At 41.2% G+C, this 21,547-nt stretch overlaps 1 protein-coding gene across 24 annotated transcripts in view; it reads left to right on the top strand.

Moving 5' to 3' along the window:
* The first annotated feature begins 1,103 nt into the window (after nucleotides 1-1,103).
* Nucleotides 1,104-21,547, top strand: part of RIMS1 (regulating synaptic membrane exocytosis 1) — a 411,771-nt gene continuing 391,327 nt past the window's right edge. For 20 of the 24 annotated variants that reach the window (XM_059701190.1, XM_059701189.1, XM_059701203.1 and 17 more), the window contains exon 1: nucleotides 1,137-1,827. In XM_059701190.1, coding sequence (XP_059557173.1) covers nucleotides 1,664-1,827 — 164 coding nt within the window. In that variant the 5' untranslated portion in view covers nucleotides 1,137-1,663. Of the gene's footprint in view, nucleotides 1,828-21,547 lie in introns of all 24 variants that reach the window. The other 4 variants (XM_059701185.1, XM_059701187.1, XM_059701184.1 and 1 more) reach the window with 2 other exon arrangements.

The following is a 21,547-nucleotide window of genomic DNA, read 5'->3' as shown; positions in this document are numbered from 1 at the left end:
AAAGTTTGCCCACCCCTTACTTTCCCTAAACTTGAAGACTTTAGGAGTTTTAGGATTCATAAATATCATCATCATCATCATCTTTATTAACAAAATTAGGCTTACAGGAAAAAAAATAAAGATTAGTGCTAGATTCTTCCTGGAACTATAAAAAGAATCCCCCAGGCGGGAAGCATACCAATTCTCTCATCACTATTGATTTTTTTTAAATTGTCGTACAATTTGAACCCTTCTCCATAGTGACTCTTTCATAAGTGTATTAAGAAAATTTAATCTCTGGGTTTCAAAACTGATAACATTACCTGTTTTGAAAGGATTGTCTATTTATTTCTGCCTTTATCAGTAAGAGGAGCTCATCTTAATGCCTATCATTGGGTCAGGCATTGAGCAGAAGCTTCTTACAATATGATAGGTTGGGTGTTTTTCTTATCTGGGATCCGTGTTTCTGCAGAAGCACCCAGAGAGGCTAAGAAGTGAGTCCGTGATGATAGTGAGCATCATGAAAAATTAGAGTAGGTAATTCATTTGCAAGCACCAGAGAAGTGCTGTGAAAGGACTACCCACGGCCCCAAACGACAAATTAAAGAGTTGCCGAGTTGCGGGGAAATTAGGATAAATTGCGGAACCGACCTACTGAGGATGGGTCAAGGAAGATACTGCATACAATGCGCCCAGAAAAATCCAGGCTGGTGGAGGTGTGTGTATATCAAAATTGTTTTCAAAAATCACATTGTTGTGGCTCTAGTCTAGAGAGACACTTGACTAGTCATGAGAACGATATGGTCTCAGAGGGGAAAATGCATCCAGAGGCGTTCTGCCCTGCTGCTCAGAACCCAGTGGGTGCGCAAATAATCCGAATGCTCCACGGTGAGGATGGTAGGGGATGCTGATGATTAACGCAACCCAGGAACAAACAGGGCTGGCGAGGATGACATAGACCAGAGACCGGGAAAGGAGGATGACTCACGGGTGAGGGGTACCTGGGGATAGAGCGAGGTGGGGCGCACGTTGGCGAGCGCGGGGGGGAGCGGCTGGGGCTCGCGCGGCTCGGACCCGGGGAGTGGGCGGGTGGGTGCCCGTGGGCGGAGCGGCTCCGGGACTGAGTGGCTGGCAGCCGCGTCTGCGAGAGCAGCAGCATCACCCGGGAGCGGAGCCTCCGAGACTCCGCCTAACTGCCACCCAAACTCTCCCTCTCCCTCCCGACGCCCCGAACCGGAGGCAGCGGTGCCTGGGAGCAGCCTCGGCAGCTGCGGCCCCAGCCCCGGCCCCGGCCCCGGCCCCGCCCCCGCCCCGCGCGCACGCCGCGCGGATCGGCCGAGCCCGGCGCGCGAGCCCTCGCCCTCGCCCCCTCGCCGCGCCCGCCGCGCCGCTGCCTGCCCGCCCCCGCCGGCCGAGGCTGGGCTGCGGGAGGCGGCGGGCAGCCCCGAGCCTAGCGAGGGCGACCACAACAAAGGCAGCATCCGGGGCTGGGTGGATGCAAACAACCATGAGAGACTGGGCTCGCCGCCTCCCCGGCTCCGCTGCTGCCGCCGCTGCCGCTCCTCCTCCCGCCGCCCGGAGGGCTCCGCTGTGAAGCGAAGGGAGGCAGGGGCGCCGCGCTGCTGGGCGTGCATCCGAAAGGTGAGAGCCCGGAGCCCGAGGAGGGGGCGGGCAGGCCACGACCATGTCCTCGGCCGTGGGGCCCCGCGGTGCTCGCCCACCCACCGTGCCTCCCCCCATGCAAGAGCTGCCCGACCTGAGCCACCTGACCGAGGAGGAGAGGAACATTATCATGGCAGTGATGGACCGGCAGAAGGAAGAGGAGGAAAAAGAAGAAGCCATGCTCAAGTAAGCCACCCCCAGCCGCGCCACCCGAGCCTCCGTGCCTCCCTCGGTCCATTCACCACTCACTCACCCAACCCTCTGGGCTGGGTGTGGGGGAGGGGGCTGGGCGAGGGTGCGGGGTGCGGGCGGAGGCGCCCTCCTTGGGGCCAGGGGCTCTGGGCTTGAGCAGGGAAGAGGTTAGGGGGACCGGAGGAAGGAGAGGATGTCACCCAGCCGAGAGCCCAGGAGCCAGGAGAGGGTGGCTGGAGACTGGGGTGCGGAGGAGGGTGGGGTGGACCGCGACCACCCTGGGGCTGGGATGTGGGGAAGCTGAGAAGAGCTGATCCCACCCTAGTGGAAGGGCCCTGGGTTGGGAGCAGGTTAGGGGGCAGGGGGTGAGTGGAAGGAAGGGGAGTGGGAAGAAGAGGTGCTGAGAATAGCTCCTCCGCTCTTCTTGGAGTTGTTTAGCAGGTTGGGGTTACCCCACTGAAGGGTGTCAGTATTTACATACGAAAAATGCTTATTTTTAGTGTTCATTTTGGGACTCATTCAAATCCCAGAACAAGGTTGGGTCTTTATTGGGGGGCAGTTGCCATCTTCGGGAACCTGCCGCCCCAGACTCCCTTTAACCTTTTATGCACAGTCTTTTACACAAAATACCTGTGTGCAGTCACATTTTCTTACATCTATGTAACGCCATTGACAATGCAAAGTTTGTAATAGTGGGAGAAGCTGATGGGGAGTCCGGTGTGAATAAAATAGAGGTTCCTCTTTGCTGGTTTCCAAGAGACCTCCCGGGCCTGCTCAGTTCCTGGTGCAGGCAGTACGATAGGGGATTGGGAATTTGCATACGTCTCCCCTTCTTTAAAGTCCATCAGCCCTTCAAGGGATCTCTGTCCAGTGCCCTGTGTCTGGGGAGGGGACAGGCCCATAGCTGGTGGTGTAGGAGTGTGTGACACTGTGCTGCTTACAAGGTCCTGGCACCCAGAGTCGGTTTTGCTGCTCCTTAGCATCATACCTAGAGTGGAGCTGAAGGGGACTTCAACTGCCCTCCCTTGGCAGGTCTTCATGTATTCAGGAAAGTTTTCAACTCAGGGGTGCGGGGATTTAGAAACCCCGCCTGGGACTAATTGCTGGTGTTTCCCTGGTTGGGTCAGTAGTGTATCTGGGGGCACAGGATTGGCATGAGGAGCCAAAGGGAACCTGTTGCATCTGGAGTTAGCTGACAGCAAAGAAGGGGCAGACACAGAAGGGAAGAGGGGTGAGAGCCAGGCATGGAGCACACCCAACATGGCTCTCCCCACCCCCTAGGATTGCCTCCTGAAGAGAAGATGCCGCCACCAAAGGTTTCTTCCGCTTCCCCTCAGCGCAGCAGTGCCTCGCAGGACAGGGATGGAGGGAGGCTGTGTTCATAGGCGGATGGGCCCCCCGCCAGTGTAACTGCTACCCAGATGGGAGAGGGGAATATTGAGGGAGAGCTGTGGGTGCCGTGTCACAGCAAAAGTGTAGAGATCCAGTCATTCCTGCCCTTTCCATTGTAGACTCAGAAAAGGGCCATTAACTTGGAAGGCCAGAGCTGGCCTGCTTCTATCAAGAGCAGCAGGTTTCTGAATTCCCTGCTCCTTCTCATCCAAAAACTAAACCCCACATACTTTAAGCCTGCTGCTTTGAGGAAGGCACAACCCTCGTTAACCTGCTGCCTGTCCCTGCCAGGAACAATGATGTCCCTGGTGCTGCAGGCTTCCCCTCTCCTGAGACTGGAAGTAGTGGATGGTGTCTGATGGTGCTGTCTGTCTGTCTGGTTGTCAGTCCGTCTGTCCTCACTGGTTGCAGCCCCTGCCACTTGTTCTGGGCACCTTCTCTGCTGGTCAGGATTTACAGGTTTGCTACTGTTCCCTTTGGTGTTTGCTGCAAACAGCAGGTGGATGGAGGCCTCCAGCAGCCAGTGAAAACCATGGGCTCCTGCTGGACAGGGTCCGGATAGGAAGGGGAAGGCACAGTGCAAGTAGTGGCCATCGTGCTCCGTCATTGGCTGTTTCAGGGATGGCGGAGAGTGAGGTATTTTAAGTGAGAGTGGGTGAGTTTTTAGGACAGAATCTCAGACCTGCTAACTACCTATGATAAGATTCTATGGGCTTATATAGACGAATACAAATGAGGAGCACCATCCAACTCTTTGTGTCTAAAACATCTTTCCCGCTGCTGCTCCTGTGGCTGCTGTCCACTGGTTTGCAAATATGGTTCCTTTATAGCAAGGATTCACACAATATTGCAGTATGTGATGCTGTTATACAACAGTTCCCTATAATCCAGGACCTCTGCATTAACTTTATCAATCAGCCTCCACTGCTAACACCTCGGCCTTTTGTGCAGTGGCACATCGGTGAGTGTTTTGGAATACCAGTTTGCTGCCATGTAAGTGTGTCAAATTGACTGCAATTAGCGGAACAGTGTTGTACATTTTTCTAGAATGCATTTTATGCCATAAAAACTGGGGATCATAGGGGCTACTCAGATGACCCATAGGTTTATATAGGAGTTAATAACACAGTCAAAGGTGTTGGCCTTTTCTAAACTTTGCATAACAATAGATTGGAAGACAGGATGTTTTCCACGGGGCTTTGAAACATTTGTTAAATCAGAGATAAGCTTTTATGGTAATGCTGGGTCCCTCATATCACATATTGAGAAATTCACAACAGATCATATAAAGCTAAAGTTCTGGAAACAGGGCGATTAAACTTAAAATTCACTGTTGTCACCACTGCAGAACCATCACTTTGAGCTACCTACAGTGAATACTCTGTCCCTTCACAATGTATAAAAACAGACATGAATACATAGAAGATAGAAAAGTGATGGGTAAATATGCCAAAGAAACTTTACAAAGTATCAATTAAAATATAGTTGTAAAATTTAATCAGCATTGACTGTAAATTGCTACGTGAATTTGGTCTTGATAATGCCCTTAAATATATATCAGTGGAAGACAATATTCAAGCTGCTTTCACCTCAAGATTTCAGGAAAATTTTTATTTGAAATTGTAAGTACTTTATTATAAAAAATAATTCATTTTGTTTGCAGAGAGCACTGATTTTAAGTACCATTGGTATATTACAAGAAATAGTTGACTCCTGCAAATAAATTTTACTGGTTGATTTAATTATCTGAAAATAAAAGGTTTTTCTTAACCTTAATAGAGTTTTTGGTGTGGGTGTGTGCGTTCTGGAGACTTTTTGAAACCTAACTTCCTCAATGAATACTCCTTTAAGTAACTGTCCCCAGACACCATAAGCCAATATATTACCTGGGTGGAAAACTGCATTATTTGGGACCTAAGTCAGAGAAGATCTCTTGAAGATCTAAAATCTTATTCCCTTTTTATAAATACTTCATAGAGAAAGGAGCTACAGAATAGTAGAGAAGAGGAAAAAAAGAAATAGAGTTAAAGGGATGGTTTGAGAATGGAGACTGAGAACCACATTGGAATATTAAATAAAACTAACATTTATGGAGCATTTACCTCATGCTGGCCATTATCCTAAGTGGTTATTGACTCACATGCCAAATAGTTGAACTATGCTCAAGTTTAATATATGTATATTTGAATTCTCACAACAGCCTGCACAGAAGGTAAGTTAGGTCACACGGTCCTTGAGTCTTCATCTTACACTCAGAGTTCCAGTGATAACCTCAGCTGACTCACATGATGGCCCAGTCAGGATTCAAATCCAGATCTTTTTTTTTTTTAATAACATTTTTTTATTACAATTGACATACAGTACAGACCTTTTATTCCAAATCCAAGTATGTCCCCATACACTACACTGTCCTACCAGAAAGAGGCTTGTATTTCATCTACCTTTCTTCTCTTTCCTTAGTTTCCGAGCTGTGGTTTGGCAAAAGGTTAGGCTGATTCAGAAGTTCAGCTGCTGATTCTAGGAGGGGCTGCAGCTTCATGCACACTCTCTTTAATACTTTTCCTGTGGATTGAGGGCAGGGGGATTGTCTCCAGTTCAAAGATAATAGAAAGCTTTGTGCTATGGTAGGAAGACCATTAACTTTGGATCCAAGCATTTTGGGGTTCTAGATCTAGTCCTACCACTTACTGTGTAAATGTAGGCAAGAAAATTAAACTAGGATTCCATGAGTTTCTATTTTTCTTATGAATCCTGAAGTTTGTGGTATGAACTGATTTATAAAGAATATTGACTTTGGACTTCTCCCTGTCTTTTTAACAGGGAACTAAACAGTAACTTTTCAAACATCCTTAATATCCACTTCCTTTGTGAGAGGAGAAAAAAAGTAGAAGGAGCAGAACTCTTTCTCCATTTTTGTCCCTCCAAGCAATTATACTAGTGTGGCCTGAAATGTATCCATAAGGCTCCATATGACAGACCCCAATTAGCAACTGGGAAGAGAAGGAAAAGTTGACTAGGGCAGCTGGGGAGGGGTAAGGATAGACTTTCCATGTATGCAGGCATCCTGGTTTCCTTGGGGTTTGCAAAGATTTTTATATTGTACACCCCAAAATATTCTGTTACAATGCTGAGTCAGGATGGCTGCGAAAGAAAAGGAAAAGGGTAATAGTAATGAGAGAAAGTGACTAAACCCTGAGAAGGGGCTACCTGTTCTGAGGGGATTCTGTGTTAAGTAGGAAACCACAAGAGAGGGAGAACTTACAACCTTTCACTCAGAGTCTATTCTCCTTCACACCATTGATGGATAGGGTTAAATTTAGGGAAGGTTAACTGTAAAATCTTCTGGAGTTTTCCATTTTCAACAAATACCTATCTTCGTAAATGTGAATGCTCAATACTGAGTTCTCAAATACTCCTGGAGAAAACAGAAAAGGGAAGCTTAAACGGTGAAAGAGGTGAGGAGTTAAAGGGAATGGAGGGTAAGAGACATAACCATTAGTTCACATTTTTGCCAACCTGTCTTGACTTTGTTTCAACTGTGTTCCTTCTTAACCAAAACTGAGGGGGCACCATTGTTTAAGTAAATAGGTTACTAAATTAGAAGTAGAATATGGAAACCTGTGTGGGCTATATGTGCTGCTGCTGACTTGAATAGAAACACTACATCTTGCAAGTGTTATTTGCTCAACTTATTAAATTTGGAGAACAATTTGTGTTCAATGTGTATAGTAAGTTTCCTGGAAAGATGGGAAATATGGGAATTCTTGAAATAATATTGTTATTCTTCCATATGTGTGATATGTCGATGGACAGGTTTGTGTACCTGGGTTATATAGTCCATTGTGTTGCCTTTCATTTTATCTTTATGGTCTACTTTATATTTTTAAACAACTTTTTACATTTTGTCCTGTGATATGAGTTGGATGATTCAGAGCTGGTCCTGAAAGTTGAAGTAAATTTGCCTCCTAAGGCACATGGCAACTAGAGTAATAGAACCCAGGACCATGTACATGGACTCTAGGTCTTTAGTGCTCTTGTAAGTCTTTTGAAAAGCGCATCAACCTGTGGGCATTATGGTTGTTTTCCCTCTTCTGTTGGGGGAGAAGACTGCCATATCTGAGTGCCTTCTGGTTACTTTACATATTTAAACTGCCTGGTGCTCCCCTCCTGATGAAAAACCCATTAGTCAGCTATTAGTTTTCTAATATTAGTGAAATTCCCAGAACTAGCCAGGTACCTTCCTGACCCTTTGCTCATGACATTTGATCCTGGAGTCCAGAGAATAAAACGTAAAAGGAGCAAGAGAAGAATTTCGCATGGCTAAGTGGCATTTTCTATCCCTTTCCAAGTCCTCCTGCCTCCACGCTCTAGATCTGGCCACAGGTGACTCATTAAACTCCCTATGCACCTGGGGCTTTTCTACTCTCCTTGCTGGCTCGCTCTAATACCTTAGCAACTTTCCACCATCCTCCACCATGGGGTTATCTCTTCTCCCTACTATTGTTTTGAATTGTGAATTGTATTTATTAGGTAGACTATTTCTAATAAAGTATCATATCATCTACAATTCAACATTAAGACCCTCATTTCAGGTATTAGAATTGGGTCAGGCATTGGGGCTGTTTGGGCAGAATAGAGAGCCCTCTGCCGATAGCCCAACGTTGGCGTAGTTCTTCCTATGTGTTAATTGGTAGGTTTTAAAACTGTCACAGCAAAGGGAGGTGAGCATCAGGTAGTTGGATAGAGCGATGGACTAGATTCTGGCCTCCGTTTCTTTCTTTTTTATTTAATATATTTTATTGATTTTTTACAGAGAGGATGGGAGAGGGATAGAGAGTTAGAAACATCAATGAGAGAGAAACATCGATCAGCTGCCTCCTGCACACTCCCCACTGGGGATGTGCCCGCAACCCAGGCACATGCCCTTGACTGGAATCGAACCTGGGACCCTTGAGTCCGCAGGCCGATGCTCTATCCACTGAGCCAAACCGGTTAGGGTTGGCCTCTGTTTCTTTATGTGTAAAGTGGAATTGTTAATGCTGCCCTTCGAACTTTATGAGGCTGTGTGGAAGAATCCCAAGATCATCTTTTCCTGTGATTATTACAGCTACTAGGGGTCCTGTGGAGATGAATTCTTGTAGAAAAACCCATCCACCGTGTATGCTAGCAAAGCAGCATGGCCAGGGCTGCATCTACCAGTGTGAGAATTTGGCAAGGAGACAAAGGTAAAAGGAGTCCAGGATCTGATCGGAGGGTATATTTACCTTCTTCCTTTCTCATTAAATAGCGCATAAATGTGTTTTAGCACAAAAAGCAATGTGGGCAAAATGATAAATTTTGAAATACCTAAAAGGCAACAATCTTAATTCAAAAATGAAAAGAGAAAGTAGCTTTAGGTAATTTCCTCATCTCTTACTAGAAAAAAATTTAGAGAAACATTCTGATAATTGTAGTGTCACTGAATTTAATAAATTATTCATTTTCAAAATTAGTTGAATGAAGGACCATATACTTGTGAGGTGGTAGTTTCTCTTTCATGTTACTTTAGTGTTGGATAATGTAATGGATTATATGTGTTTAAGAATTTTTAAGATTTTTGTTCTGGATGTCTTAGGCTTTCTGTATATATATTTTCATACTCTTACATCAAGCTTATCTACACTTATTTTGGTCTAAAACAGTTTTCTGTGCATGACAAGAGGGGAATATACTGCAGAATTTACCTTAGATATTCCTACCTCTGTTGCTATCTTGTGAAAATTTCCTGTACACATGAACCTTCATTCAAAGACAAAACAGACTTGTTTAAAAGGAAAGTGAATATACACATTGTTTGCCCAGGACAGTATCTGTTTATGCCTGTTTCATGGTATAATTATGAATAGTGCTTCTTTCTCTCAGCTTCAATCTGGATGATAAATTCTATGGTTTTCCTCTTTATAAATTTTGCTTTCCCTGACCCAAATTATTCATTTGAAACTTCAGAAAATCAATTAACAGTGATAATATATATTTTATCAATAATGCAAACAAGTTGTACACATAGAGTGATGACACTCATTGTTTGGTAAGTAGAAAGGCTTTTGCTGAGAAGGAGTTGTTATCTTTGATGGAGCCTCAGTAAAATGCTACCTTTTATGGCAAAGTAAAATTTCAAAACATTTTTCAAGTAACTGTAGCTCTGAATTACAACTGCCTACAGGACTCTCTGGGAAAATTCCCCTTTGGGCCGTGCAAAAAAGCAGCCTGCATTTGGGAGAAGACATTTAAATAGATTTTTAGAATGTAGTATTTTGATAACTCCTCTTAAGTTTAGATAGTAAAATAAGTTAATGTTATAGAAAGTAATTTTGTGCAATTTGAAAGTAATTAATGTGCTCAATTAGATAGTAGCTCCTTTAAAGAACCATAATGAGCCAAACAGAATTCTTTGTGTGATATAAAGGGTAATATCTTGCTAATGATTTATATATTATTAGTGTACACATTTCCCCATTGTTATGTCAGGTAATTATTGTCTCTATTTACATAGAGAAGGCATGTGAATTGAAAACCAATTAAGGTGTCTGTACTGTCATATAAACGTTTCACACACTTTAGCTATTTTTAATGGGCTCTCATGCATGGTATGCATATTTCCTAAAGGGAACTGCTATAGTAGTAGTTATTGATGAAGTTTTCTGGATATATTTGTTAGACTTTATGTAGCCTATTTAATTAGCTCCCAACTCTCTGTGCTCAAAGCATTCTGATTGATATTTGAGAAGTGTTTGTACTCTCAAGAATATCCAGTTATTTTAAAGTTGTAAGTAATCAGTACACTAGCCTCATGTGCCCCATTATTGTTCTGACCACTTAAACATAGCTCTTAACAAATGCAAGGAGAAGGTCTTTCCTCGGGTGGCTAGCTGTTTTGTTTTCAATCTATGGTGTTCACATTTTAGAAAACTAGGCAGATGGTGTCTGAAATATCTAAGGAATGTATAAATCAATGTATCAGGTGTTTTTCAAATATATGCCCACATACAGTCATTCGATTCATGTCAGAAAGATTACTTAGTGTATTAGTAGAAAGAGATGAAAACAAAAGTAAAGTTAATCGAATGGCTTTTCCTTTTATATTTCACACAGCTTAGCAGCTTTATCTTCCTTAGCTATCTCTGTCTTGTAATATATTGCGGCTTAAGTCTTCTTACCTAACCCTTCTTTTATAGGGGGAAAATGGATATATTTTACATCCTGGTATCTGAAATTAAGGGATATTGAAATGAGCCGGCTCATTTATTTTGGATATTAAAATCTGGGTAAGGGTAAAAATTGTACAGAGAAGATTCTACTTTGACACTCCTCATGATCATCATGAAAATTTTCATAAAAACATAATTTAAGAAAATCAAGTATTCTTTTAATTAAGCTAGATATTTTAGTTTACCCAAGTCTATGTACCCTTAGCCAAATCTAGCCACCTAATATATAGCAACCTTCAGTAAGATCTTGATACTAGTCTGAAAAAGATACCATTGTCTGAGTATTGTTCCAGATGCATTTATTAGAAAGGTATAACGTGATATTTGGGGCTCCAAAGATCTAAGCTGTAATAGTCACTATTGAGTAGAACTATGATTGCTAATTAGTCAGGTGACTATTGAGCCCTTCCTTCCATAAAGGCAGTGTAGTTTAAGACTCTTGGAGTAACACATACAATAAAGCAAAACAAAACAAAGTAAAGCAAAAACACAGTCCCCAGGCCACAAGGAGCAGATAATTTATATAGTAAGGTAGTGCAAATTAAAAAAAAAAATGACATGTAATTTCCTACATGTCCCTATTCAATCTTCTCTTTACTCTCAAGTTGGCCTTCCTTTTGGTCTACTCTCAACCTTCTAGTCCTCCCATTTTATGTGCAGTATTTGGTCAATCTTAAGCATATTCCTGGCTTTAGTCATATATTAAATACTAGTAATTCCTAAATCTATATTATTGCATTAGAATATTCTTCCAAATTGATGTCCTTAACCACCTGCTAAATATCTCTACCTGGATGTCTCATAGGCACTTCAGACTGATTGTGACCCATCATAAATTTATTGATATTCTGCCTAAACATGATGCTTTTCTGTAATCCCTGTCATTATGGTAGCATCCCCATTGCAACTCCTTATTCAGCCACCACCAAATCCTACAGATTTTATCTCCTTGGAATACTTTGGATTTCTCATTTATTTTCCAATTCCATTGCCTTTACCTTAATGTTGACACTCATCACGACTCACCTGGCTGCCTGCAATCACCACCTAATTCATTTCCCTGCCACCAATCAGGGTTCCTCCCATCTGATGTTCACACTGAGAAATTTTTCTAAAATTCATCTGATTATGTCCCACCAGGAAGACCCCTTTGCTTCCAGAGTAAAGTTTAAAATTCTTAATCTGTACCTTGCTCTCTACCTCCTTTCACTGGTCTGTGCACAGCCTTACTGCACTAGTTCTCAAGGTATCATTGCTGCTTCACAGCCTGGTGACTCCACTTGTGTTTTTCTCTCTGCCAGGAATTTCCTTCTTATCTACCTAATTTTTATTTAACATTTCAAATTAACTTGGGACACCTCTTCTCAGATTTCCCAGATTAATTTTAATATTTGTCCTTGGTGCACACCTCTGTCATACATTTTTCATGTAACATTCTCACCTGAGTACAGCATAAGCAGAATCATTCTTATTTGTATCCCTCATATAAGCATGAGCCTGGCATGCAATAGGTGCTTGAAGTTTTAAAACTGTGTATGAATGAATGGATTTAGAGGATGTAGAGTGGAGGAGTCACCTGAGGCTGCTGGATGGATTAGTAAAGTGTGAGTAGGTGGACAGAGTGGGAAGGTTATTCTAACCATGGGAATTCTAACAGCAAATTCTGAAAGCAGAAAATGAGCTGAGTATTTTTGGCTATTGAAAGAACCAGGTTGGCCAGAACTTATGAGGAGAATCTACTACATACTGGATATTACAAGGTTAAAATGAAATACAGTTTTCAGATGGTCTACTTTACTCTTAATTTATCATTCATATCTTTTTGAAGGACAGCGTTCTTGTAGTGTTTGAATGTCATGTGGGAAGATATAAATAATACATTTTAAAAGTAGACAGACATGCTTAATGGAAACATTTCCTTTGAATTAAAACATCACTATAACTTCAGTAACAGTATAAAGCATAATATATGTTCTCTGATTTAATATTTAGAAGTAGATCAGATGCACATGGCCATAAATTGTTGTCCTGATTATATTTTTAATTTTTAAAAAATGCCTCTCAGTTAAGTCATCTAATAGACTTAAACTCCTTGAGAGCAGGCATCTTCTCTTCTCTTTGTTTTTTTGTTGCATCGCCCTAGAGCTGATGACTACTAGGACCTCAGTAAGTGCTTGTTGAATGGAAATCACACACTCTGTAAGTCAGGACACAAAAGCGCTGTCCTTTGACATACTATCGCTGAACTGAGTGGAGGTTTAGGTGGGAGCTGAGAGATGGTCTAGTCCAGTGGTCGGCAAACTCATTAGTCAACAGAGCCAAATATTAATAGTACAACGATTGAAATTTCTTTTGAGAGCCAAATTTTTTCAACTTAAACTATATAGGTAGGTACATTGTTATTAACTTAATTAGGGTACTCCTAACGCTTAGGAAGAGCCACACTCAAGGGGCCAAAGAGCTGCATGTGGCTTGCAAGCCGCAGTTTGCCGACCACGGGTCTAGTCCCATGCTGGCAAATAGAGCACAGGTGACTTCCTGTCCTTACAGCAGCATCACTGGTAGATGTTGGAGACCTCAGATCATAAGGATTGACAATCAAACAGAAACATTAATCAATGAAGATTTATTGCAACTTCACTTTTTTTAAATCCTCATCCCGAGATATGTGAGGATATGGTGGTTTTCTTTAATTGATTTTAGAGAGAGAAGGAGAGAGAGAAACATTAATGTAAGAGAGAAACATTGATCAGTTACCTCCCACATCCACCCTGATGGGATCAGACCTATAACCCCAGCGTGTGCCCTGACCAGGAATGGAACTGGAGACCTTTTGGTGCATGGGGTGACATTTAACCAACTGAGCCAAACTTGCCAGGGCCCAGCTTCATTTTTAAGAAGAGAAAACTGAGGCCCAGAGACTATTTCAGGTTTTCATTATTAAGTAGTGAGACAACTAGGTATTAGACTTCGGGTCTTTTTCCCATGGTCCAGTGTTTTTTAATACTGTCACACTCTCTCCACATAGTTTCCGCCAACCATCAAAGTCAAACAATTTATTTTTTTTCAAATTTGGTTTGATTTACCTGCTCTATAGGACTATATCCTGTTATAGAAAACTCTCAGGGAGCCTCTAATTACTTTGTTGATTTTGAATTTGGTTATAGTGAGTATCAGTCCAAAAGAGTGGATGATTGCCAGAAAGTAAGAAATATTTTATTTAAAGATTGCCTTTGCAATTATATTTGTTGTAATTATATTTAAGCTGTATCAATACTTCTTAATTGTGATCATTTTATTTTAAATTTTAATACTTCCCTGAAAGGTACAGTGTTTTCAATATGCAATAATTTATTTATGATTTCAAATAGCTTTTCCTACGATGTTTTTTATGTACATATTAAAATTATGTTTTGTTTTTCACTTAGAAAACACAGTTGGTTTTGGTTAATTATGAGGAGAAGAGTTTTCTTTGATTCCCCCTCATTTGGAGCTTTGGCTTTAGCTAGACTGTTGGTCAATGACCCAAAGAAAGAATTAGTAGAATGGGAAGGGAATGCAAACTCACATAAACATTCATGAGCATTCACATCTCACCCAAGTATAAATTCTCATATTCACATATCTTATGTGAAAACTTAAGACATTCTTTCTATAAAGTTTTTAAGGAAGTTAATTTTATTTCATTTACAGAATTTGCATGATCTAGACATGCCTCACATTAGTTGTTGTAACTGTGGCCCTGTCTATAAATTTTGCCCCAGTTGCCATTTTGGAAGAACCCTACATCCATATAATCCCACCCTGGCCATTGCTGATTGAACTAAAGATGGACACATCACCCAAATCCATATGATTCATTGACTGGCCAAGAACTAATGAGATTCCCTTTTAAATTGAAAATAAGCATTCAGAGGGTCACAAAAACAAATGATACCCATTCGTTATTTTCTTGAAACAAAAATGGATTTATGAGGTGCTAGGCCTTGTGCTAGAATTAATAGAACCATATATTTCCTGCCCTTTGTAGAAGGAGATACATTTTATTTAAAGTAAAGTTAAACTCTTTGATGAATGCATCACAGGAAATATACAATATTTTTATTAGAAAATATAAACTAGGAATTTTGACTAAGATCAGGCTGGCCAAGGATGGCCCTCCATAGACGACAGAGAGAACTAAGCTAAGCTCTGAGGATGAGTAGGAGTTAATTAGGCAAATAGGGAATAAAGACCTTGTAGGCAGGAAGAACAGAGTGTCTCTGGTGGGAGGGGGAATGGTGATTCTGAAGAAGTGGAAGGAAGCCAGTATTGTGGAAGAGGAGAAAGTCCAAAGGAAAGCCAGAGGGATGTGGTTTGAGAGGAATTTAGAGAGGTAGGCAGAATCCTGACAATGTGGGGTTTTTCCAAGGCATGGTATATAATTTTATCTTTATCTGAAGAATCAAAAGATTTTGAAGAAAGATATTATATAATCTTATCATTATTTTAAAAAGGTTATTCTGGCTATGGTATGGAGAACCAATTGCTAAAGGCCCAAGGCATGTATGTGTATAAATTGCTGGGAGGCTATTACAGAAGCCCAAGTTGGAGATACTAGAAGCAAGGACTTTGGTGGTGATGGCAAAATGTTAATATTTAAAAGATATTTGGGAATCAAAAGCCACCTTTTTAAAAATTTTAATCCTCACCCAAGGATATGTTTCCACTGATTTTAGATAGGAAGGGAGAGAGAGAAAAACATCTATTATGAGAGAGAAACATCAATCGGTTGCTTCCCATAGGTACCCTGACCTGGGATTGAGCCCTAACCTAGATATGTGCCCTGATTGGGAATTGAACTTGCAACATTTTGGTGTATGGGAAGATGCTCCAACCAACTAAGCCATCCAACCAGGCCAAAAGCCACCTCTTTTAAAATGGAATATGTATGAATTGATGTTTGACTTGTCCACCAGGTTTGGGGATAATCTAGAGAGATGGAAGGGAGATCCTAAGTTTAGTTTTGGTTCTTTGGCTTTTGTAGGTATAGGACAGGATGGGTTGGAAATGTAATTTTATGAGTCATCTATAAACAGGTGACAATGAAGTTGCAGGTTAGGATGAGTGACTAGATTCAGATGAGAAAGCCTAAGAATGAGCTTTAAGGAAACTTTACTTATAAAAATTGAAAGAGGACAGTGATCTTGCAAAGACATTAAAGAAGAAAGGTAGGATAAAACCAAGAAACCCTTGCTACACCAAATAAAGGGAAAGAGTATTTTTATCTCACTAGGATGATTTAAAAAAAAAAAAAGGACTGGCAACATCAAACGTTGGTGAAGGTAATGAAGGTAGAATTCTTATACATTGTTTGTGGGAGCAAAGTATGGTACAGTTATTTTATAAAACTGTTTAAAAGTTAAATGTGACAAGTTCCTAAGTCATCTATATTATGACTTAGGAACTTGATATGTAGATATTTTTAGAAGAAAAATGAAAGCATGTATTTACAAAACCTCTTATATTATACGAGAACGTTCATATAATTGCCATGAACTGGAAATGACTGTGGTATATTCATCCAATGAAAATCTATCCAGCAATAAAGAAGAATAAACTTCTGGTACATAAATAATATAGAGGAATCTCAAAATCATCATGCTGAATAAAAAGAGTCAGACACAAATAGTGCAGACCTTATGATTCTATTTACAAAAAGCTCTAGGCAAAGCTAATCCATGGTGCTATAAATCACACTGGTGGTCTCTTTTATAGTAGCAGGGGTGAGGGGTTGACAGAAAATGGATGAGGCAATTTTCTGGAAGGATAGAAGTGGTCTGTATTTTGATAGGAATGTGTATTATACATGTAAAGCATTTGTCAGATTGATCAAATTGTACACTTACGATCTGTGCATTTCACTGTGTGTAAATAATACCTGAATTAATAAAAAAAGGTATTCTGCTGAAACATCAAATACAGTGAGGACTGATAAATAGCTAACAAGGGGATCATTGGTGACTTTAGAAAAAGGTTTTTCTATGAAGTAATGGGACCAAAACTAGATTGGAATGGTTAGAGTGAGGGGCAGGTGAATAAATATATATAGTTTATATGGGCAAATCTTTCAGGAAGTTTGGGACAAGAGATATGAAGGGATACCTGGAGGGAATTGAGGGGACTCTTTTAAGTAGAATTTAATTGTCGGTCCATAGAGGGCCTTTTTAAAATTTGCATTTAAATAGAATAAATATAAGGATGTTTAAAGGTTGATGGAAAGAATTCAGTGAACAAGGTGGTTTAAATAAAAGAGAAAAGATATAAGCTTGTGATTGGAATGATGAGGAACCAAATATCTGATGGTTTGTTTTTATCTGTGAAGTAGGATTTAAGTCATCTTCTGAGATTGATAGGAGTAAGAGGTTTGAGGATGAGGAAGAAAGTTTGAGATTTTTGAGGTGGAAAGCAGAAGTGTGGATTTACCAGAGAAAGAAATGATACTGCCCTATAGAGGAAGGTATGTTGGGCCATGTGCAAGATGAGTCAACAGAGAGGGAGAGACTGACAAAGACATGCAGAGAATAGAGGCCATTTGTCCTCTGAGACACCAAGAGAAGTGTCTTGATCCTGACCCGCAGGCTGAGTCACTGTGAGGCTGGCTGTACACTCTGCTGTGTAACTTTGATATGAGCTAGCTTGAGTAGGTTTCTGTTGTTTCTTTTTCTTTCTCACCAAAAGAGAGCCCTGATTAGGACTTTGTAGTCCTCCCCCCCCCCCCTACATTATATAGGTATTATCTAGTCTGCATCTGGAGTTTTCCTGTTCAGAAAGAGAGAATATTTTAAAAAAATGTTTTTATTGATTTCAGAGAGAGGAAGAAAGAGGGAGATAGAAACATCAATGATGAGAGAGAATCATTGATCGGCTGCCTCTGCATGCTCTACACTGGGGATTGAGCTAGAAACCCAGGGATGTGCCCTGATCAGGAGTCAAACCAGGGACCTCTGGGTTCATGGGCTGATGCTCAACCACTGAGCCACACCAGCTGGGCTAGAGAGAATATTTTTAATTCAATAATTGGTACATTTATTCTTATGTTCTGTCATGCATATGCATGCATTTATGTGTATATATATGTATACACACACATAAACAAATAAAATCCTCATAAATGATCACTCTGTTATCAAGATAAATTGTCCTTCCTTTTTTCTACATACATCTTTTCAGTCCATGCTTTTGTCCTCTGTCCCAGGATGCCCCTTTTTATTTTAGCTTGAAAGCATTTGGGGATACAGAATAACGAGTGACATGATTTGCTTCTGAGCCTTTACCATGAGGGACAGTTTGGGATGTACAATGTGATAGGAAAAGCTCTGACCACTCTGGATTGACTTGTTTCCCATCCTCTGGCTGTACAGTAATTTAGATTTGTAGGTCAGGTTCCCCAGAAGCAGACTCTCAGATGGAGATTGTTGTACAAGAAGGTTTTAGAGAGTGTTTTCAAGATTAACATCTGAGTGGGAAGGGAAGCGGAGAGGTTGGAAAGTGGGAGAAGTTGAGCTCATAGCTAGTACAATAGGCCTGAGTCAGCCCCTTGGGAGCTATGAAACTAGTTGTAATGGTCTTGCATTGAAGAAGCAATAGATTCATGCTGCCTGGGGAATGGGACCTGGCCTTGGGAGAGGTGACTCTCTTTAGCAGATTGCAGTTTCAAAGGGAGTGTTGACAGCTAAGAGCAACCTTGACATGTGGAAGAGGAAGTCGCCCAGTCTTGAAAGGGGCATCTGGGCAGCTTAGTACGTACAGCATTTAATTAATAATTTTAGCTGGAAATCAGACTAAGAAATTTGGAAAAGTTAAATATTTCTTAACTGCCAAAAAATTAAAGGAAGTCACAGGTTAAATATGAAGCCAATAAGATGAGGACAAACCCAAGATTTATGAACAAATTTGAACCTTCAAATCAGTTGTTAAGTGTGTCTGGCTTGTAGGTCTCTTTTGGGGATTGACAGTATCACCTAAATCCTAAATTATAAATCTATCTGTAGAACACTCGTAAATACCTATGAGGCAATAAGATTTGTGGAGGATAGTGACTTAACTTGGAAACTGATTTTTTTTTTCTACAAGTAATTGGAAAGGTATTCTTTCATGAAACCTTTAGCTCTCTATCTTCCTACCAATTTTTTGTAAATAAGACAGTCTACTGGGAATTTCAGATGAGATTGAAGATATGCAATAATGGGATTTTAATTCAATGACATATGTTTGGAAAATCCCCTCTTCCCATTTAGGCCATTGTTCCCAATAAAATCATTACCTCTTTTCTTAGAGTGTGTGCTTTGAGTAAGCATTAAACTCTGAGACTCCTTGTTGTATAGGAAAATAGAGCCATCTATACTAATAAAAGGGTAATATGCTAATTAGAGTGGATGTCTTCTGAACATCCATCCACATCCATCCGGACAAAGCCATAGTGGCCACTAGGGCCTAGGGCCAGCACTGTGCAGGAGGGGCGGGCCGCAGCTCAGGCAGCCAGCAGTGGCAGTAGCAGTAGGGTGATGGGGGCGGCACTTTCCCCTGATTGACCAGGTCGCCTCCTGCAGAGGGAGGCCAGACTGCGGCTTAGGCTGGGGGTGAGGCAGAGGTGGTTAGGGGCGATCAGGCCGGCAGACAGAGGGGTTAAGGGCGACCAGGCAGGCAGGCAGGCAGGTGAGTGGTTAGGAGCCAGAAGGCTTGTATTGTGAGATCCCCTGTGGGATTAGGCATAAACCGGCAATTGGACATCCCCCAAGCGGTTCCAGATTGGAGAGGGTGCAAGCCAAGCTGAGGGACCCCCTCCCATGCATGAATTTTGTGCACCAAGCCTCTAGTAATTTATAAAAGATCTATTCAGTGTTCAGGCTAAATATTCCTGTTACATAAAACATTTATTTTTCAGAAAAAGTTAACATAATCAACTTCCAAATTTTTGTGGCTTACCATAATAACATTTTATTTCCTAATTGCACAGTTTCATGTGGGTTGGGTGGCCCTCTTCCATCTGGAAGTAGATTTCTCTGAACATGTGGCCACAGCCAGTAAAGAGAAAGATAGAGGAGGTAGAATCAACATTCATCACTACTGCTCATGGACCACTGGCCAGGCCCAATGTAGGAGAGCATGGGATATTTCGTGAGCAATTTGGAATAATTTAAAAGTAAATATTTTATTAAGATACTTGTTTCCACAAGGGAGCTAATTTACTTTTCTTGATATAGTATTCATTAACTTGATGATAGAAATCAGTATTTAGACTCGGAATTTGAGTCAAAGGGGCTTTAGCATCCAGACCAGTGTTTTACACACTATGGTGGAGTTATATCTCAGAGCAGCGGTTCTCAACCTGTGGGTCGCGACTCTTTCACAGGGGTCCCCTAAGACCATCGGAAAACACATATGTAATTACATATTTTTTTTGTGATTATTCACTATGCTTTAATTATGTTCAATTTGTAGCAATGACATTGAGGGTCACCACAACATGAGGAACTGTATTAAAGGGTCGCGGCATTAGGGAGGTCGAGAACCACTGTCTCAGAGGGTTGGAGATAGAACAATATGAATTGGGCAAAAAGAAGTCATGGTACCAGGGCCTCGGCATCTAGATGCTAAATTGCTGCTACTGCCTTTATCTGTTTTATATTTTGTGATTTGGAGATCTTGCTGGGGAAAAAAGAGTTCTGCAGCAGAAGGAAATATCTGAAAATTACTCATCTATCCCATTACCTTCCTTTTATAGCTATAGAGGTTTAGTCATCCATTTAACCAATACTTTGGAGCCCCTGTTATATAGCAGGCCCTGATTTAGACTTTAGGAACAGAGGCCCTGTCCTCCTAAAGCCTAGATCAGGGGTGGGCAACCTTTTTGTGAGTGCATGCCAAAACCAGCAAAATCTCTGACTCAAAATTCTTCTGCGTGCCAACCCTAATTTTTTGAGAACATGTTACGCCTACTTGGTATCTCTTAAGGTGTACGTATGTGAAGAACCTTGAAGAAATAATAAAATTCATTCGAGCGACAAAAACACAGTATATGATGATGAAAAAGACATTTATTTTTTAATGTATACATGTACACTGATAGTCTGACAAAAAATTTTATGACTCCATTTGATATTATCAGTGGGACTTTTGCTGCTGCATCACAGATGACAGAGATTTTACATCAGGTTTATATTTCGTGACCTTCAGGGATATGCACGAGCTACTACTTTCATCTGTCAGGCTACTCCTATTACGAGACTTAACAAAATTCATCACTGAGAACAAAGATTCACAAGCGTATGTGGATGAAACCAAAACACTGGTCGGATCTAGGAAGGCAGGGAGAGTTAAGGCAGAGGCATAGAAATTGCTCTTCCCCTCTCTCGTCAATCCATATCTGTGGTCTTTAAGATAACTTGTTATGTAAAATTATTTATTTATCTGAGGTGCACCTACACTGAATTTATCTGAAAAATAAAAAAGTCGATATTAAGAAAAAAATTGTAAATGGAAGATTATAAGAGAGGGTTTCATGTGCCAGCAAAAGTTACTGGCGTGCCATGTTTGGCACGCGGGCCAGGGGTTGCCCATCCCTGGCCTAGATAGAGTCTGCCTTAGAGCTTCAGTGACTTCCAGCATCAGAATAAGATAGAATTTATTTTCCTTACTCTGAGTCTTGCTTGTAATGACAATAAGATTGTTAACTGAGATTATTCTGAAGACCTGTAGAAACCCCTGGAAATGGCTGGCTAGGGAGTGTCTACACTTCCTAGGGAGAATGACTTATATCTTGGAGAAAGAATGCTAACCTCCTTGAAGTTATTTTAAGTCCAAAATACAGGCATTGTTTGGATTTCCCTTCTTTCTCACTTCTACCATCTATTTGGCCAACAAATTCTCCTCTCAGAGTACAGCATGTTTCCTTTATGACAAACTATTATCATCAACAACTAACATTTGCTTCTATAGCAAAAAGTGCTCATATGCACACTCCTTGCTCATTCTTACTGTGACTCTGAAGTCAGTAAGAGGATTACTATTACTATTCCCACTCTACATAAAAG

This window comes from Myotis daubentonii, chromosome 6 (assembly GCF_963259705.1).
Source record: "Myotis daubentonii chromosome 6, mMyoDau2.1, whole genome shotgun sequence".
Taxonomy (NCBI): Eukaryota; Metazoa; Chordata; class Mammalia; order Chiroptera; family Vespertilionidae; genus Myotis; species Myotis daubentonii.
Note: the sequence above shows the minus strand (reverse complement) of the source record. Positions and strands in the feature narration are given on the sequence as shown.